We start from the raw sequence: 20629 nt of genomic DNA, 5'->3' as shown, positions 1-20629 counted from the left end.
TTGAGGGCATAAGGCTTCAGCGTCTTTTTCAAAAATAATTTCTTTGTTCATTTACTTTTAAGAATCAAGGTATTCAATTAGAACTAAAATGATGCTTGGGCATAGATACTCATTTTGAATCATAATGTACAGGAGCAAGCATATTAATAATAATTAAGTTATAACTGAATCCAAATGCTACTCATTTGCAAACACTCTCCCATGTAGAGGTCACGTGTTCCCGGAGTACAGGAACATTTTAACCAAGGTTCCTCTTCTTGGAGGAGGACACTTTTAAATGTGAGGACTTTTAAAATTTGATCAAAGGTAAAAGGGGAAAAGTTTTTCAATAGAAAATGAAAACACGTAAGACTGTCATGTAAGGTCATTTCTACTAGGATCTTCTTCCTGGCAACCAATACACAGGGCTCTCACACACTAACTGGATTCTGAAATGTGCAGGTGGGCAGGTTCTCCAATGTGTATACTAAGGTGTTCCTCGGCCATTTTTCATATTTACAACTTCACGGTTGCCATGGACTCACACACTTGGAAATGTTAAAATTAAAAAAGGACACTAAATCTCCTAACTCCCCTCCCCCTGTTTCTCTTTTTATGGGTGCTCAGGGAAGGTTCTAGAAAGGTGTTTTTCTTTAATTCTGCCTTAAGAAGTGTCATGCCCAGATGGGTTACCAAACAGGTGGGAAGGTAGAGGTAGAAACTTTTTGAGCAGAAAAAGGGAGCTTTATTGTGAAATTTCCCATTTGCTCTGAAAGACTGCTAAAATCTTTGACAGTGAGATTAGTGAGCACTTACCATTCATTTTAAATGTCAGAATTAAACACCTCATCGCACCGCTTTGTCTACAGGTTTATAATTTCATATTCTAAAAAAATTGGCAATTGATTTGTATCATGAAAAGAGGCCAGGCTGGAGGTTTCAACTGAAATGTCAAAATAACTCAAGAATTTTCTCTTCTTGAGATATAATTAGTCCTCTAGCCTAAGACATTAGAATTTCTTATCTCACTTTTACATCATATTTCTTCTTAAAGAGAAAGCAGTTCATAAACTTTTCTTCAAGGTCTCTCTCACTTCTTTATTATGACAGTGTGATTGTCCTGCTAAGAGAGATAATTAACTGCAACTTCATTAGCATCTACAAAGACAAATTTACTCATTATAAGGGAAGAGGGCATGATATAATTTGATTAAGACAGCATCAATCCATAGCTAAATCTGAAGCACAGATGCTGCAGGTATTTTCACATCAGATTCAGATTCATCTTTTTTTTTTCTTTTTCGTGTATGTGTATGTTTGTGTGGGGTTTTTTGTTTTGTTTTGCTTTATATTTTAGAATTCTCAAGGAACATCTTGGGGAGCAAGAAGTTTCCATCTCATTAATTGTGGACTCTGTACAAGAAGGTGACTTGGGAAATTACTCCTGTTACGTTGAAAATGGAAACGGACGTCGGCATGCCAGCATTCTCCTTCACAAACGGGGTGAGTACAACCTTCTAAGCTGGAGTGGTCGACTGAACCTATAATGGGAAGGAAATAAGTGGGAAACAAAGAAAAATTAAAGTTTGTTTTTCTACCCAAATTTATCTTAAATAAAAATCATCACATTAGCATTCAAGCTATCAAGGCAGGTAACACAGTGGATGAGTGAGTAGCTCAGGCTCTAGAGTCACATATGGATTTATTGATCTGTTTCAATACCAACTGTAGAACTTTGGTCATGGTGTCAAACCTCCTTATGCTTCAACTTCCTGATATGTGGGATGGGGGAAAAATAGTGTCAATTTAGAGTGTTTTCTGGCTGAAAGAAGACAAGACGTGAGGAGTTTGGCACAAAGCCTGTAGACAGAAAGTATTTAGTTAAATGTAATTAATTACTATTAGAAAGAGGCAAATCAATGAAAAATAACTGAAATAGTTTTAAACCGTAGACTGCATTTCTTATTAGAAGTTGTTCCTTTAGTGTAAAAATTCTGCCCAGTGGATTCCCCATTGCAGTACTTCTTGATATTTTTTCCACCCTGGATAGCTTTTACATGCATAACATCCTCCCATAGTCAAATAATAATTCACTCATGAATTATTATGATTACTACCTGTCACTCCTACCTTGTCCTAATGAACTATTAATGAATTATTATTTAACTATAATTTATTAACAGTGACTCCAGTAAAATAGGCTGTGGTGGAGGGCAACATCTGCCACACTAAACCTGATTCCACAACAGCTCCAATGCCTTATGCACAGGGTTAAAATATGTATAAATACATATTGAATTCTTTGAAAGTAGGGATTATTGTGAAATTTGAACCACGCCCTTTAGTCAGCAAAATGTTTCATATACATTACAAGAGAAAAATATATTTTTCTGTATTATGCTAAGGGAAAGCTTTCTAGTTTTTGCAACGGTTACATTTGATGTTCTCTTACTCAGCAAATTTACAATGATTTTCAATGCAAAGTATATGTTCAATCCTAGACTCTTTGCAGTAAGAAAAAGAGAATACTGATGACTGTTTTCCCCATCTTGTTGGGAAATAGAATCCCTTTGAATAATGTCGCTTAAAACTATTAAAACAGGCATGTCTGTTGTCAAGGTGACTACAATATTAAAATAGTCTACGTTGGGGGAATGTAGGTAAGGGGAAAGGTAGGCAGCAGCTAGCAATAGAATTGTTTCTTTTTCTAGGCCAACATATCTTTTGTTCAGTGAAGGGATTTCAAGTAGAAATATATTATGCATGTGAAAGAGCAGAAAGAGCTTCTCAGGCTTGGAAACAGCTTCAGTGGTAAAACTACTCTACAACATCTTCCCGAGTGCCCTAGTAACTTATACTGGATCACATTCCTTCTTAAGGGAGCCAATTCTATCTTTGGAAAAGCTTACCTATTAGAAAAGCAGCCTTGTTTCACCATCTGTCAGCCCTTGGTCCTCAGCTCTACACTTGTCACCTCTGTTTTCCAAAACAGCCCTTTCAAAGTTTGATGGCAGTCACCAGGATCCTGCTGGATCTCTTCTTCCTTAGATTCCACTTGTTTAGTTTCTTTTACTCATTCTTCCTTTATGTGGAGAGGGTAGTGTCACCATTCTTGTCACTCTCTTCAATATGCTCTAATTAAAGAGTCTGAGTTATTCCCCAAGAAGGGAAGGAGTAGAGAGAACATATCGGGCACAAATAAATAAATATCGGTTGACTCAGACAATATATATTTCATCTTAGGGCAAGACAGGAGTGACAGTTAGGTAGTCATCATAAGGAGAGAGGAAAGAAAATGAAATGCATCTAAAGAGGATACAACTATTAAAGCCCTGTTCTTGTAGTCAGGCACACCGCCAGGAAGGGTCAAACACCTCCCAGCCTATTTTAGCATGTGTAGCCTAAGGTTAATTTGCCCATAGCTACATAAAGTTCCAGTACTACAAAAATAAATGGTTGAAGAATCAAGGAAATTGAAAAAATAAACTTTCACAATAATGTCTGATGACTTAACCATGAAGAGGAGAATTATAGCCAATGTTAAAGCACCTTTCTTTTCAATAGTTAAATCTTCCACAGTGGTTTTCAAATATATATTTATCCCAACATTATGTTTAGTAAACTGAAAGCATTAAGAAGCCAAAAAGAATCCTTCAAGGTCATATATTCCAAAAGTTCCTCTTCAAGTTTAGCATGTGCCTTCTTTTTAAAGGAGCCACAGCAAATGAGTCATCAATTCAACAAGGCAACAAGCAACACACAAAGTCTCCTGCCCTTGAAAGTTGTATAATCCTGTGGAATGATCCATCCCAACTATCTTTGGAAAAAAGGAAATGACTTTGGTTAACATATAGCATAAATACAAGTTCACCAGCTCTGTGAGGTGCAGAAGTTCAGGGCACAGCACACGTGAACTGATTATTTGGGGTTTTGATCATAGGGTCCCTGAAAGAGTCAAGTTGCTGTCTTGCTAATAATTAGGTAAATTACGAGATGAGTTGCTGCATCACACACAAGACTAAAGCTGAGTGAAGGAACTGGACGGTATTGCTATTAATCATATTTTTCTGCCATTGATTTGTAAATCGCTTAACTTACTTTACAGACCATCAAAGACTTTCATTTGAAAACCTCCCTAGGGAGATATGTTAAAGCATTTGATGAATATGCCTTGTGCAAACCACAAATTATCAGTTCTCTGAGGTAAACATACCAGGACACACCAAAAGTTACTTGAAGCATTTTCCCTCCACTGTTACCTTTTGTTCAGGATTGTTAAAATAATAAAAGTGATGTTAGAGCCCTCCAATGGGTGCCATGGATTCTTTGAGCCATCGTTCACATGTATGAAGTGAGTCTTCCTAAATTCCAAGTCGATGCTGCAATAAATAATTCAGCTAGAATTCTGGACCATCCTTTTATCAAATATATATATATATATATATCATATATAAATATATAAATATAAATTTGTATATACATAGAAATAAACATAAATATCTATATCTATATATATATTTATATATAAATATATGTGTATATATATCTTAGTTCCAGAAAAACTGGCTGAAAATTTACCAGGAAATTAGACCATAGAAAAACCTTACTTGAAAATATTTAAATTTGTTGATTCTTACAGCCAGGGAAGGTATTTGGACAGGTAGGATTATGTCAGACATTCAGTAGACACATATTTCACACACTACACAGAAAACTAGATCATGCAGTGAAACAGAGGCGAAGGATGAAGGAGGAGCAAGGGCCATGGGGCTATGTTAGTCCACAACCGCCCTGCCACTTATTCCTCACTCTAGTCCCTGTCCTGACAAGCCAGAAAATGAGACGCTTGCTTTACAAAGAACCAAAGTAGATTCGATACATTCACTACTGTGTCATTTCTTGTTCTCACTACTGTTCATACATGACTGGGTTCCATATTTGAGTGTCTGAAACTTTTACCCAGACGCCCTTGTTTAGGTTCTAATTGCGGGTACCTGACTTGACTTGCATCAAATACTGACCCTTCGGTTTCCCTCCAAAACCCTGAGCTTTCCTATTCTCTCCATTTTTACATTTTCCATTTCCCTGACACGAAGAATTCTCCGGAGAGAAACTGCTGGGGTCCAGGGTAGGCCAAGCCAATATATCCACTATGATATTGATGTTTTGGAATTAAAGTTACTTAAGAAACTTTCAATGCAGGAAGAACAGTCTGACCTCTCTCTGCATCTGCCCTCCTTAAATCTCCCAGGTGAAAGGTACCCTCCCTACACCTGGAGGCTAAGAGATGCCCTGATTGCTAGGGTTAAGGAATCCAGAGCCGAAAAGCTCACATAAACAAACCTTGTTGCACCTTTAATCATTTACTACCCAAGCCCAAACTTTGCTTCGATTTCTTCCTAATGAACACTCACTTGTTTTGGTCCCATCAATTCCTCAAAAGTTTATTTCTTCATCCAAAAAGTATGAAAAGGTGCCTGCTTCGATCATTTTTCTGAGCATCATTGATTAAATGGGCTTTCTCTTCATCTGGTCTTGTGGCAGTTTGATTACTAGTCTAGCCATAAGAATTCAAGATGGGTAGAGGGGGAATTTCACCGTCCCTGACAACACCCAGCAGCATTGCCTCTGGCCTCTGGCCTCCAGCCTTGCTGCTCTTGCACCCATCAGGCACTCTGGCTTTCTTCTTCACTCTGTGGTCTTGGTTCGACTCTAACCCTGGCTGCCCTCGAAGTGGGGACATGTTTACTATCTGGAGCAAAGCAGTTGAATGGTTAAGGGTGTGGACTCTGGAGCAAGGCTGTCTGTTCGAAACCCAACTCTGTGCTATACCAGCTGTGCTATCTTGGGCAAAGCACTTAAGCTCTGAGAACCTCAAATCTCTCTTCTATAAGATGCTGATAGTAATTATGTCTTCCATATAGAGCAGCTCTGAGGGTTAAATAAACTAATACATGTCAGTACAAATTACACGATGTTTATTCTTATCAAGCAATAAATATTAGCAGCTATTACATGATTTCTCTGCTCCAACTACATGATATTCTGGGCGACTTAGGATGCAGTAATTACGTGTTTTATTTTTTAAAAAATCCCTCAAATCTAATTTGTCTTTCATTTAAATGGTCAGCTTTATCTCCAGCAATTTTGTTCAATTTTGATTCTATATTTTACCTTATAATAGATTTATTTTAGTTTGAATGTAGTGTCCTAAAGGAGGCCTTCATTCATTTAGACATGCATTTAATGGTAATTATAAGAACCTACTGTTCGTGGTGGAAGTAGGACCCTTGTAGTGTCTAAAGGAAAGAAATTTCCTGAGACCTGTACCCGAAAAAGTGGTTCTGTGGTATGGTTTATTGATGGTGTACAGTTAAGGGGATTCCCCTCCTGGCCTTCCAATGTCCCATCTTCAGCCATCTCACCATAGAAAAAGTTCAGTCTTGTTGTCCTCAGTAGGGCCAGGATGAAAGCCATTGCCCAGAGTTTACACTCCATATGAAAGTACAGCCCAATCCAACAGCCAGCTAGCTTAGCACATGTTTACACCTAAAGTTCATTGCTGTGCTACAGATTTCAGGCTCTGCTAAGTGGCCTCAGTCCCCATCCAGGTAGCTTAGCTTATTCCCAGCTGCTCTGGTGGCTGTGGCTGTGGAGAAAGAACACACAAGCACACGGGGCAAGAGTGTTCCTGGGTGGGAAAGAGAGAGAGAGAGTTTAGTCCCTTTGGAGACCACGCCATCTGCTGTGGGTCTGGTAGCTAGGAGACCCTTGTGGTTGTGTGCTCCCAGGAAAGAGAGCACACCAACACACAGGTGAGTGCGTTACCAGGTGGGTGAGAGAGAGAGAGAGAGAGAGAGAGAGAGAGAGAGAGAGAGAGAGAGAGAGAGAGAGCATCTTTGTTCCCCTGGAGATATAACCAGGAGCTGGAGTTTGGGACAGACCAGGTACTTTTTCAAAAGAATCGACTTCTCAAACTTTCAAAGGTTTTGGATGGGCCCACCTCCCAACCAATCCCTTCTTTCCCCGGGCTGTATTGACAGGCCTCTGTGGTCAAGCACTTGCCCTTGTGCCATTTTGACTTACATTGTACATGCACCTGCCTCCTTCTGCTCTCACCTGGCAATCCGTTACTGGCTCGGGGAGGGAAGAGTTAATCCCTTTGGTGGAGTACGATGCTATACTCCCCTGGGTTGTGAAACTAGAGCTTCCTGATTATCAAGCGAGCTTATGTTCCCAGTTTATTAAGCCCAGTGTCTAAGTTCCATTTTTCTCCCCTTTTCAACATCTAGGTAAATACTGACAATAACACTACTCTGTATCTGGCACTCATAACATTAAATGAACAGGAAATAAGAACCGATATAATTTGGAATGCCATCATCTACTTTTAAAATTGCACGGTTATTAAGCATTCCTAATGTATAATTGTGCTTCTAAGGAATGTTTGCCTTTGAAACTGTCACGTTAAGGGGATGCTCATTATCATTCCTATTCTGAATGGTTATGTTTAGATGTATTGATTGCAATAATATGGAAATTCATTCATCATGAAGTAGTTTGGGAACTGGCAAAGTATCTATCTGAGGGACTGTTACTGAGCAAACCGGGGCTCGGCTATGTGGCGCCTTTACATATGACCCAACAATTAGTGTTGAAGGAAACAGATTTTTATCAACAGGGTTCCAACCTTGAGTAAGGGGTGGGCGGCCCAAGAGCACTGCTGCTCAGAGCCCTCCTTTCCCACGAGACCCAGAGCCTCCCTTGCTCCACAAAAGTCTACAAGCCAGAACCATGCCCAGAAGTCCCCCATCTCCTTATCTGTTCTTAAGCTGGTCACACAAACAGGTCTCCATCCGCTCTGGAAAGTTCTTTTGTGGGTCTCAGAGTTGCCATCCTCACACAGCCGCTCTCTCCTTCAGGATCTGGAGTGTGCTGTTCTCAGCCTCCATGCAGTGGTTCAGGAAAATATGTTACACTAGGTCATGGTGCGGTCCAGGGAGGCACACGTCCCAAGAGAGTGGCTTCTCCGTATGTCCTTCAGTGAAGCAGAAGTACCTCCTCTCTCACTCCAGACAGCATAGCTTCTGTCCCTTCTCTTTCAGCCTGCCGTTATTTAAATTCTCAGCCCTGGAACTTCCTCCATGATTTTATATTAGGCCCTTTGTATGGTGTGTTAGTGTCCACCATTTTTGCCAGTTCCCCAGTATCTTTTATCTCTTTTTGTCTGCCATCTTTAGTCATAGATGCCCAGGGCAGAAGTTTCCAGCGATGCACGGACATCCAGGGTGGACATCTGCACTCTGCCTCTTGTGCAGGTGAAATATAAGCTCCTCCACCCCTGGCTTTGTCACCAGTGCCTGCAACTCCCCCCACCCCACCACTATGTCAGGAGCCAGTGAGCATTTTCACAGTCCTGTACACAATTCACCCTGGGCCACATCCCTCTTCCCTTCAGGAAGGCACAGCTATTAACTTGCCATTGTTATGCAACATATCTCAAAGGCCGTATCATCCACTTCCCTCTTCCCCCAATCTAGAAATGTGGAAGATATTCTATTTTCAGGGAACCCCTTGCTCTGCACCCTGTTACAAGACTAACTCTAGTTAATAATGATGAACAGTTAGGCTTTCTCTATGCCTCCTCAAACACATTTTAATTCTTGTGTACGTACACACACTCTCTCTCCAAAGAACGTAATCAATAGGAATTAGACTTGTTCAATAAACTGCCTAGTCCTTAGAATATCTTTAATAATGTAATTACCATACACATCATTTAGGATGCCTTGTTTTAAAGCCAGATGAATTTAGGCCCAGTGGACTTCTTATCCCTTCTTATAATGAATCATATTTGTAATATGTGCCCCTATCCTTGTTGTTACTTACCCAGTACGTTTATTTACTGAGAGATGCAATAAGACCAAAAGAACTATTTACACCTCTCTTGGGGCTCATCTCTGACAACTTTAACCACTCATTTCAGAAAATGTAAAGGCCAAACTTTTCCCAGATATCAAAACCTCCTACCTCTCTATATTGGTGACATCTCCCTGGAAAGAAAATGACCCATTAAAAACTGAGTAGGCATAAAGGAAAGAGTCACTTTTACTGAGTCATGGCTGTGGGGGAGAAAAAATAATTTTCCCTTTACCTTCTAGGTTTTCAGCTGAGACACCCCTTGTAGTAAGAAACCAGATCAACAGGAGAAAAACAAACAGAAGTTTATTAACATGCGTACCTCCTATATATGTGGGGGATACCCAGGAAAACTGAGGAACTCTTCCAAATGGCCCAAGCCACCACCTTAAATAGCATTTCAGGCTCAACCAAATAAGATGTTGGGGAAGGGACCATTATGGGAGATTACCTAGAAAAGCACAGAAAACAAGAATAAGGTTGTTATGCAAATTTAAGTCATTGCCTTCTCCATTGGTAAAACTTTGCAGAAATTTAAAGTCATTCTTCCTTTTGTGGTACAGAGAAAGAAAAAACCTTACAAATGGAAATTTCCCTTATAAATGTCCATCTCTATTACAAAAGGGTAACTTCTTGGTTTTCAGAGCTTCTCCTGTGTCTGCTGTTTCTTAAAAATAATCAGCCTTAAATAATACTAATGTCAAAAAGGCATATTTTGGGATGGTATATTCTGCTTCCCTTCATTGCTTATACAATGTCAAAATATTAAAGAACTTAAGTTATGTTGCTTCAGCATCTTTAAATCAGGGGCATCGGGTTTAACAAATTCTCTCCTTGGATGAGATCTAACGTTTTGCATTGAAAATTTTTTTCTATCCTGTAGCATTTTTCTTACTTCTCTGCTCTCCAGTCGTATAAGACACATAAATAGCTGACCCCAACTTTTGTTCTTGTTAATTAATGCTGAAATAAACAAGCAAACAAAAAGCAAACAAATAAGGACCACACCTGGAGGCTATTATGAATGCTGAGAGCACAGATTGTCTGCCACTAGTGATTTTACACATTTCAGTGTCTTGACATGGACATTCCAACAAGGTTACTTGATTGCCACCGAAATTACAGGCATCAAACTGAACTTTTGAGCTCCTTCCTTAGACATGCAATATATGATTTAAGTGAGGTTAACTCCAACTTATTTTTACCTCAGCGTTGGAATACCTTTCCAAAGGTTTGTTGATCATAGGTTTTCCTGATCAACTACAGCATGGAGATATATTATATAGCATAGTTTTGCATTTTAGTAGTTTCGCTCATTCCATTTTCTTTATTGTGAACTAGAATACCCAAGCAGCATCTATTTTTGGAAAAAAACAGGACCACTAGTTGCTGATGATTAGCTTATTTCTCAATTAATAATTAATAAGGGGATAATCTTTGATAAAAACCAATATTGAGAGCCAAGAATGATAAGCCTTTCAGTTTTTTTTTTATTATTCTTGGTGAACTAATCATGGGTGCCAAAGCTCTTAGTACTTAGTCATACAAGGCATAACCTTTAGAAATCCTTTATTTGCTTTATTGAATTTTTCACTTGTTTTCCTATAAATGTTAAATTATTGATAGAGATCTTTAACTTGTACTTCTGTGTTACATGGTTCATCATACACAACCCATTTTGATGAATGGGATGCTTAAACATATTCTGAGTAACATGAACTTTATCTGCAGTAGGATTTCTCAATCTTGTCACTATTGACCTTTAGGCTGGGTGATTCTTTGTTATAGGGGGCTGTCCTATTCCTACACACTGTAGATTGTTTAGCAGTGTCCCTGGCCTCTATCCATTAGATGCCAATAGTACCTTTCCCAATAGTCAAATATTGTCTTCAAAGATCACCAAACACCCCCAACACACAAAATCAGCCCCAGTTGAGAACCACTGACCTATAGTATGAATATCAGAAAGATGAGTATTTTATTATATTTTATTTTAATTTTTATTGTTGTTCAAATACAGTTGTCTCCATTTTCCTGCCACCAGTTCCCCCCATACCACCCATCTCTGCCTCCCACCCTTAAATCAACCCCCTTGGGCTTTGTCCATGGGTCCTTTATGCATATTCCTTAATGATCCTTCCCCTGTTTTCCCCCATTATCCCTCTCCCCCTCCCCTCTGGTTACTGTCAGTTTGTTCTCAATTTCAATGTCTGTGGTTATATTTTGCTTGCTTGTTTGTTTTGTTGATTAGATTCTACTTATAGGTGAGATCATATGGTATTTGTCTTTCACCCCCTGACTTATTTCGCTTAGCATAATGTTCTCCAGTTCCATTCATGCTGTCTCAAAGGGTAGGAGCTCCTTCTTTCTTTCTTCTGCATAGTATTCCATTGTGTAGATGTACCAGTTTTTTGATCCATTCATTTCCTGATAGGCACTTAGGTTGCATGAGTATTTTAATCTCATCCAAGATTATATCCAATGTAATTGGAAGGTCAAGAGAATGGGTGCTTCTTATGCCACAGGAAATGACAAAAAAAAACGTTCCTTGTGTTTCCACTCTTGGAGAGTCAACTAGAAGTCACTAGAACAGTACTTAACAATCTTTTTGTTGTTGTTGCTATTGCAATCTTTGCAGTTCACACCAATCACCTAGGGAGTTTGTTTAAAAGGAATTCAAATTCAATAGCCTTGTGTATAATTCAAGATTTGAATTTCAAACAAGTTCCTTATTGATGCTGATCTTGTCAGTCTGTGGACCACAATTTGCATGCCAAGATCTTTGCCTAGGCAATAGATCCTCTAATAAACTTGGTAGTATCTAATAGGTTAAGAGCAACTAGCTCTCTTGAGTTCACTGTTTCCATGAGAGAGGAATGAAAAAGGGAGGAGTAAAGCCAGTCACTGGGACTAATTCCAACTAATTGCTTCATTCTTTTTACATGGTCAGCACCTTTGAACCTATTTGAACATTGCCCTCACACTCTACTCTTAATGAGGTTACTTGCCGCATGTGTTGAAAGAAATTGTGCTTTATAGAACACATTTGCCATCAGAGAGATGTCTGAGAGGGCATTCTCTTCAAATATTAAATAATTAACCTCTTAACTGAAAAGAGCTCGCATTGTTAGATACAGTTCTTCCATTACTTTTTCATTGAAAGAAGGAAATCCACTTAGGAATCTCTCTCTCATTTCTCCTCTCTCTCTCCCTCTCCCTCTCCGTCTCTCTCCCTCTCCCTCTCTCTCTCCCCCCTCCCCTTCCCCCCCCTCTCTTTCCTCTGTCTCGTGTGTGTGTGTGTGTGTGTGTGTGTGTGTGTGTGTATTAGCCTATGTAAATAGCTGATGCGGACCCCAGCTCATTGGGGATGGGAGAGAGACATTCACGTGGACTACCGAGTCTGGTGGAGGAAAAGTGTGGGTGGCTTCGCTCTCAAGAGGAGCCAAAAGCCATGGCCTCCACCATGACAGGCCTTTATTTCTTTTTTTCTGGGCACATTACATGATGGTCCTCATTGACTATGCCCAGGTTAGCTTTAGGTGGTTACCTTTTACAGAAAACAAAGGAGCCAATGCTGCTAATCACATCACAGAAGAAGGATATTTGCAAATGAAAAGGCAAAAGTGGTTGAACCGGTTACACTCATCCTTGGAAGGTTTAGCATGGATTTTAGGAAGTTGCTTTGAAGTAAATGTCCTCAATTCAGGGTGAGGGAGTTTTTTAGCAAGAGCAAGACTCAAAGTGGCCTAGGCTCATTGTAGGCCTGATTCCCCACGGGAGAACCTATCTGTGGGCATGGGTCCTGTGCATCCCCCGGTGGGAACTGGGCCCACGCCACCCAGAACAGTCTCCTACAAATAGCAATTGCCAAGAGGGAACAAGGTATATGATGGGCAGTAAATACTGCTAATTTCCTGTCTTGAGCACTTTTATTCAGCTAAATCTCAATTATATGTAGTAACGAAGGGCAGGCATAGTATGAGAAATGAACTGCCACATATTATTGAGCAATGATATGGCAGCAAAAAGGCAAAGAAAGAAAATAATACAGAAACACAACCTGTATAAACAGTTCTGATGTGTTCAAAAGTTTAATTCATTTTATATTATTTTTTATTTAAGTATAGTAGGTATACAATCTCATATTACTTTTGTTAGTCTTAGGTGTGCAATATAGTGATTCCATATTTTTATGCCTTACAATATGGTCTCCCCACTAACTCTAGTAATCATGTCACCGTGTAAACTTACCACAATATTATTGACTATATTCCCCTTCCCCTTTTCACCCATCCTCTACCCCCTCAACTATCTAGCATCTAATAGCAAAAGTTATAAAACACGAGTAAACCTAAGGTGAGAGTAGCGGGAATCCACTGAAACTCAGATCTTTGTGTTAGAAAATGACAGACAGGCCATTTTTAAAAAATAACTTAATGTAAGGTATTTGCAAGAAGCCCATCAATATCATCTAGCACACACATAACATATTTCCACATACATGATCAGAAATCACAAACAAGATAGCATATTCATGGCCAAACACACCACTCATTCTTCCTTCTCAGAACCACCTTAATATTCTTGTTTTTAGGTCAAAACGCCCTGTTGACTGATATGATAATGTTTCATAACTTGCTCAAAATCTCACTTCACTGCAGGCTGCTTAGAGATGATTCATATAATGCTGTTGTATGAAAGAGCACCAAATCATTCCTATCCACCAAGTATATATTGAGTGCCAGCTGTGGGCAAAGCACTGGGTTAGTTGTCTTTAGTAGTTGAGTCAGTGCTGAATGAGGGATGTCTACCACCATCCTGGGGCACTGAATCCACATTGTTGGGGAGCAGGAGGATGGCTGTGCATTTTTATGGCTGTGAATTCCTGCAGTCAGTTGAGAAATGGCACAACTGGGTCATAGAATGCAAGGTTCAACTTTTAATAGGCAGTCCCTGCATATCGAACTTTGACAACCAGGTCAGTAAAGTGAGAAATTAGACAGGACACATGAAAACTGCTAACTACTCTCTCAGGTCATACAGTAGGAAAGAATGTGTTGATTTCCAATAAATTACCATGGTAACTTGCATTAGATTTTGTTGTTGAGAATTACATTTGCCATCTGTAAGAAATATGTTAGGTATTTGTCTCTTTTTCGGACCCATTACTATTTTTAACATGTGTTCTATGAAGCATGATCTATCTGCAGGTTGATTTCTCTAAATTAAAAGTTGACATTTAACTGTTATTAAAGTACATTTTACTTTTACTTCACAAAAAATCCAGTGGTATATTTAAGAAGCACAAAAAGGTCATTTTTAAAACCACCCGAGAATCATTACCATGAATTCAAATTTGATATGAATGAGGATTGACTGAAAAGAAATTGCAAACTGTGAAAAAAAAAAAACAGTGTTTTTTTTTTTTGACTCTTCACTTGGGTTCAACCTAAGCAAGTATCTTTGAGTCATTGTTCTTCATTTTTATTATTTGCAAACTAATTACCCTTAAGCCTCAGTACATGAATCTTGTAAGAACATATTAAACCCTGGGTGACTAATAGTATATATTAACCCATTTTTCAGGGTTTATAGATTCTTAAGAGTTTTGAGTCATTGTACCTCATTTTGCAAATCTTGAAAGTGAAATAAAGTAGTTGCTCTTCCCAGGCATTTTCTTTTTTCTTTTTTTAAAGATTTTATTTATTTATCTTTAGAGAGACGAGAAGGGAGAGAGAAAGAGAGAGAGAGAAACATCCACGTGTGGTTGCCTCTCCCACGCCCCCTACTAGGGACCTGGCCTGCAACCCAGGCACATGCCCTGACTGGGAATCAAACTGGCAGCCCTTTGGTTTGCAAGCCTGTGCTCAATCCACTGCGCTACACCAGCCAGGGCCCAGGCATTTTCTTATACTTTCAAGTGTTTGTCAAGTTGCCTCAGATCTTTAGTTGAGAAGTTCTTAAAACTGCACAATAGAAATTTCAATTCCTTAGGAAATGTGAGTGCAGTTAAAAGTACTGACTGGTAATGGTTGTCAAATTCATAGAAATGAAAATGGAAGAGGTCATTATCAAAGCTTAAAAGAATGACAGACATAAATTGCCTGACTTAAATCAATTTGGAATTCTAATTCTAGTATGTAATGTAAAACGAGTATGACTTGAAAACTCATTTCTACTATCTCACATTTTCAAGGGAATGACTCGCAACTGCTTGGGTGCACTTTTAATTTCCCCCAAACAAATTTGTCTATATTATTTAAATATCTCAGTAATGAAAATAGCTTAGAGGAATACATTAAAGATACTACAATAAAATTTCATATTGACTGTCTTCTTAAGTAAGCTCCTGTCACTAGCAACCCAGTGGTCACATAATTTGTATTATTAAAATGTATTTTCAACTGTTGACTACTCACACACCAGGTTAGTCTCCTCATCTGGAAAACAATGCAATTAAACTAAATGAAATTTGAAATTCACATTTTCTCTGAAATCAGATTATGTTTTTACCTACTTTTTCGATGAATACTTATAAACTGTTGCCAAAATGATTATTTATACAGAGAGAAGTGCCTTGAAGGTGTTAAATAATTTCTGCTAAACTTGCCTTGCTGAACCAGGAATTTATAAATGCTAGTTAGATAAATAGATATGTGACTGAAAGATTAATTTGGCTAAAGACTTTACCATGACTCTTGGTAGAAGCACAGATTATAAGCCACCTTGTACAACGCTATTCCAAACTGTCCAGAGTAAAAGGCAAACTATAAGCTATTCTGGAATATTAGCATTTAAAGCTATATATCCCTTGCCTCTTTTAAGGTTACTTGAAAACCTAATATATTGGAAAGATGTATTAAAAAAGGCATTTAAACTAAGTAATAATAGTGGTTATCTCAGGGCAGTGTGATTACATGTGACCTTTAATTTATTCTTCGTGTTCTTACATGATTTTCAAATTCTTTACAATAAGCATGTTTTATGGAGTCAGGAAAAAAAGAGAAAAAATAAATCTGTTTTTGTACAGACACTGAAATATTTTTAAATCCTGACAGGAAACCTATTATTACTCTGTTTGTACTAAAATCAAGTTATTTGCACATTTGTAAAGTATATGAAAACCTATTTGCTTGAATGTATAATCTTGCTCTCATTTTATGTCTGTCTATATTAGAAAACATTGTATTTTAGAGGACACTTTTATGTCTGCATTATTTTCTCAAACCACTGCTAATTTTCATGTGCCAGAAACCAATACACAGAGTGCAATGATAAGATAATGCCTTATTCTTTGTGAAGCAGGGCTCTGTTATTGCCATTTTGGTTAAAAGAGAATTTATTCTTGAGGACAGGCCCTTCATATATGTATCCCAACTACACAGGCCACTAAAATATACAAGTTAACCACTTCATCTCAACTTTATCATAGTTTAAGAAGCCATTTACTATTTTCTTATGAGGAATCAAGGAATGGTAAGTTCTGCTGTTGATAGTTCCCAAAATATGTCCATTTCTTCATAGAGTATTAATGAGGGTAAAAACCTTAAACAAGTTTTAATAAATTATTACCTTGTATCTCTTTACAAAATGAGAAAAGAAGGCACACATACCACTATTTTCCTCAGCAGTTTTATGTTATAAGAAAACAAAGAGTGATCAAAAAGATTCAACAGATAAGATGAGGCAGACACCAGCCCGCAGTGTCCATGTCATTATGGATGAAATGAGAGTCTGGTGGAGGAAAAGGGACAGCATGGCTTTTCTCTCAAGGGGAGCAAAAGCCTTGGCCCTTGCCATGAGTAGCCTTTATTGGGTTTCTTGGCACATTACATGATGGTCCTCATTGACTATGCACAGGTTTACTTTAGGTGGTTACTTTTTACAGAGAACAAAGGAGACAATGCTGCTAATCACATCACAGAAGAGGGATATTTGCAAATGAAAAGGCAAAAGTGGTTGAACCAGTTACACTCATCCTTGGAAGGTTTAGCATGGGTTTTAGGAAGTTGCTTTGAAGTAAATGTCCTCAATTCAGGGTGGGGGAGTTTTTTAGCAAGAGCAAGATTCAAAGTGGCCTAGGCTCATTGTAGGCCTGATTCCCCACGGGAGAACCTATCTATGGGTGTGGGTCCTGTGGGAGCTGGGCCCACGCCACTCAGGACAGTCTCCTACAATAAGAAATGAGTTTTCCTGTTACTTCCATTGAAGGAAATGAACCAGCTTATGGTTTGATTATTGTTTTTGCCTTAAGAATCTCTAGCTCTGTAGAATCCCTAAGACTTTGAATGAAAGTTGTCTCACGAGAGAAACAGCTTTTGCTGAACACATTTTATTCTAATGCTTTCAATAATTAGGAAATGTGTTAAAACTCTAAAGGAAGAATATTAGTATAATAACATAAAATTCTGAAGTTTATCAAAGCATCCCATTTTGTATATTGCAATGCAGTCAGGTTTTACATGTGTAGAAGATAAAAAAGAATATTTTATAAATCTATTTTCAACCATTGAATATACTACAAAACATTGTACAATCTTTTTTTTTAAGGGGTTCAATGTTTCTGTAGAAAACATGGCTTCTTCTATTGGTTATCTAAGCAGTCCAGATGTTCTGGGTTCTCTGGCCAATCCAAAGTATTCCCAATGGAAGAACAAATTGTTCTGTGACAATGTATCCTCTAGTGGAGGATTGCTTCCAGGATAAACACTTCAGCCTTTAACAAAAAGGAGAAAAAATGGCAATGCCACCTTCGCTGTGGCAATTTGCTCTCAAGAGATGTTTTGTAACATTCCATCTGTGTCCGTCTATTTGTATGACATGTTCAGAAGGAAATCCCTAGAAGAGGGAAAGCAAATGCTTTTTCTTCTGAGAGATTTTCTTTCAGGCATCAGTGAAGTTTGACACCTTGATATACAATAGCCCTGTCTACTAAGCTGGTCACCTGAGGCCCATTTTGCTCTTTACTGTAGCAGTATCCTCTTTCTTTTCTGGTTTCTCCCCATCATACTCAACTGTATATGGTCTAAGATGAAGGAGTGTTCTTATGAATACTTTGTATGTTTGTATGTGTGCAAATACATAATGTCTGTGTACATCCCATGTTACAATCTTTAGACAGACCTATGTCAAATACTGCTTTTATAATCTAAAGAAGAAATGCTTTCAGCGAAAAAAGCTCTGTGTTCGTAAACCAAACTGTCCATTTATAAAATGTCCATTTTGCACCGGAGAGGATGAACCATTGTTCTATTTCTCTGACCTGATTTGGGGAACCTGGAATAATTGATATCATGAATCCTCCAGACAAATATTTATTGACAAGGTACATGCCAGTTGCTTTAAAAAGGAAAAAAAGATAAACAACATATTCTAGCTGAGGGCTCACTGTATGAATTTGCCTACCATCACCCATCTTGCCGTGCATTTGCTTTTCTTGTACTCCATATCAAACTACTTGCCAAGAACCTGTGCAGACAGTGTGCTGCACTGTGCCATGCAGTGTCTGATCCCCATCTATAAAATCCCCCAAAGGAAACCTGCATCTGCACAAACACTCCAAAAGTTGATCACCTATGGTTATAGTACTTACAGCAAAACATTCCTAGGCCTTGGCTGGTGTAGCTGAGTGGATTGAGTGCAGGCTGCGAACCAAAGGGTCATTGGTTCGATCTCCCAGTCAGGGCACATGCCTGGTTTGTGGGGCCCAGGCCCCCAGTAGGGGGCGCGCAAGAGGCAGCCACACATTGCTATTTCTTTCCCTCTCTTTCTCTTTCCTTTCCCCTCTCTCTAAAAAGAAATAAATAAAATCTTTAAAAACAACATTCCTTACACCCGTATAAAAGGCCTAGCAGAGCGACACCTAAGTATACAATAAATAGTAACTTTTATTTTGTTTTTAAAAATTGCTTGCATGCCCAGCTCTGCATTTAGACATGGTCTGCTTTAAGGCAAGAAGCATATTTCTTTTTTTGTTCATTTTTAAAATTGTTTCACTGTTGTTCAGTTACAGCTGTCTGCATTTACCCCTGCCACCCTGCCCCCCCACCCCAGCCAAACCCAACTCCCTTCCTTGCTTCCACACCTCCTTGGTTTTGTCCATGTGTCCTTTATAGTAGTTCCTGAAAACCCTTCCCCCCACTATATTTCATTTATCATTTTATTACTAGGACTTAAAGCAGCACACCTGACACATGTAAGGCACTTACTACACAAAAGTAAAGTGAATGAGTGAATGAATGAATGAAAAGAAAAGTGAATAGCAGTATCAAAGATATAAAGCAACACATGATTTATTTCTAAATGCTAATTGAATACAACCTTTTCTAGTCTGTAAGTCTGTATATGTCTATATTATCAGTGGATTTATGAATGAAAAAACATTTCTAAATCAATATTATGAAGTTGACCATTTTTCTATGGAATATAATGGACCACATATTAATAATTATACCTCATCAGTTGTTTGAGCCTTCTGGGTGGCTGTAAAACATGTCTTATAGAGATATTCTTGGAATTTTAGAGTGGGAATGTACAAAATCTAACTTTGCGTTAGAAAGTTGAGTTTGTTCTTAATCATCCAGTCATTCATTTAGTCAGCAAGTACTCACTGAGCACCTACTATGTGTCAGATAGTTTTCAAGGCACATAGATAAATAAGAAATATGAAGCCCTGGCTGACGTAGCTCAGTGGATTGAGTGTGGGCTGCGAACCAAAGCATCGCAGGTTTCATTCCCAGCCAGGGCACATGCCTGGGTTGCAGGCCACAGCCTCCAGCAACCACACATTGATGTCTCTCTCTCTCTTTCTCTCTCTCTCTCTCTTTCTCCCTCCCTTCCCTCTCTAAAAATAAATAAATAAAATATTTTTTAAAATCATATCTAATAAAAAAGAAATGTGAAAAAATAAAAATTGCCCTCATGAAACTTAAGTTCCAACGGGATGAGATAGACAATAAACAATAATAAACTTATTAATAAGAAAATTAAATACCATGGTATATAGTGATAAATGATATAGGAAAAAAATAAGAAAAGTAAATGGAAAGACTTGAAGGAGCAGAGGGAAGCATGTAGAAATCTGAGGAGGAACATTCCAATTAGAGGGAACAGCCAAAGCAGAGGTCCCAAAGTACAGCACACATTTATAATGTAAAAACCAGAAATAAAACTATATTATATAATGCAATGGGGTAAGTCACCAAAAAAAAGCCCTACAGAAAATACATGTTCCAAGGACATGATTCACTTTCAGTTGGAAAAGTGTCAAAAGCTCAAATCTTAACCTTGCCTTGCAGAGTTGGTAGAGTGTTGACAAACAAAAAGGAGAAGTTCTAGGTCTGCACACAAATGGGCAAACATATCAAGTTCAATTCCTATTTGGAGGGATGATTCTGGCTAGGGATTCATCAGCCGCTTCAGTTAAAGGAGTGAAGGACCTTGAATACCAACACAGGGAGTTCACACTTTCTTCCATCAGCAATGTAGATCGACTGACAATTACTGAAGAAAATTCCAAGGTTAGGGCATGTTTTTGGAAAATCAAACCAGAGGCTTTGTACAGAATACATTAGAGTAGCTGTAAATCATCACATTTCAATCCAAAAGTAATCAGCCCAAAATGTACTCTAATTACAGTAACACTTGCAATAATGTATTCTTGCCATATGACCTGTCTTTTAGTTTTTTAACTTTTTATTTTGAAATATAAACCAGCAGACATTACAGAAAA

General features: G+C 38.4%; 1 protein-coding gene across 1 annotated transcript in view; it reads left to right on the top strand.

The window, feature by feature from the left end:
* Positions 1-20629, top strand: part of IL1RAPL1 (interleukin 1 receptor accessory protein like 1) — a 582852-nt gene that overhangs the window by 537199 nt on the left and 25024 nt on the right. The window contains exon 7 of the mRNA XM_045855844.1: positions 1337-1482. Within this exon, the coding sequence (XP_045711800.1) occupies positions 1337-1482 (146 nt within the window). The remainder of the gene's footprint in view (positions 1-1336; positions 1483-20629) is intronic.

This window comes from Phyllostomus hastatus, unplaced genomic scaffold, assembly GCF_019186645.2.
Source record: "Phyllostomus hastatus isolate PE091 unplaced genomic scaffold, TTU_PhHast_1.1 phas_scaffold_12, whole genome shotgun sequence".
NCBI classification, from domain to species: domain Eukaryota; kingdom Metazoa; phylum Chordata; class Mammalia; order Chiroptera; family Phyllostomidae; genus Phyllostomus; species Phyllostomus hastatus.
The sequence above is the reverse complement of the archived record's forward strand: the minus strand, read 5'-3'. Positions and strand labels throughout refer to the sequence as shown.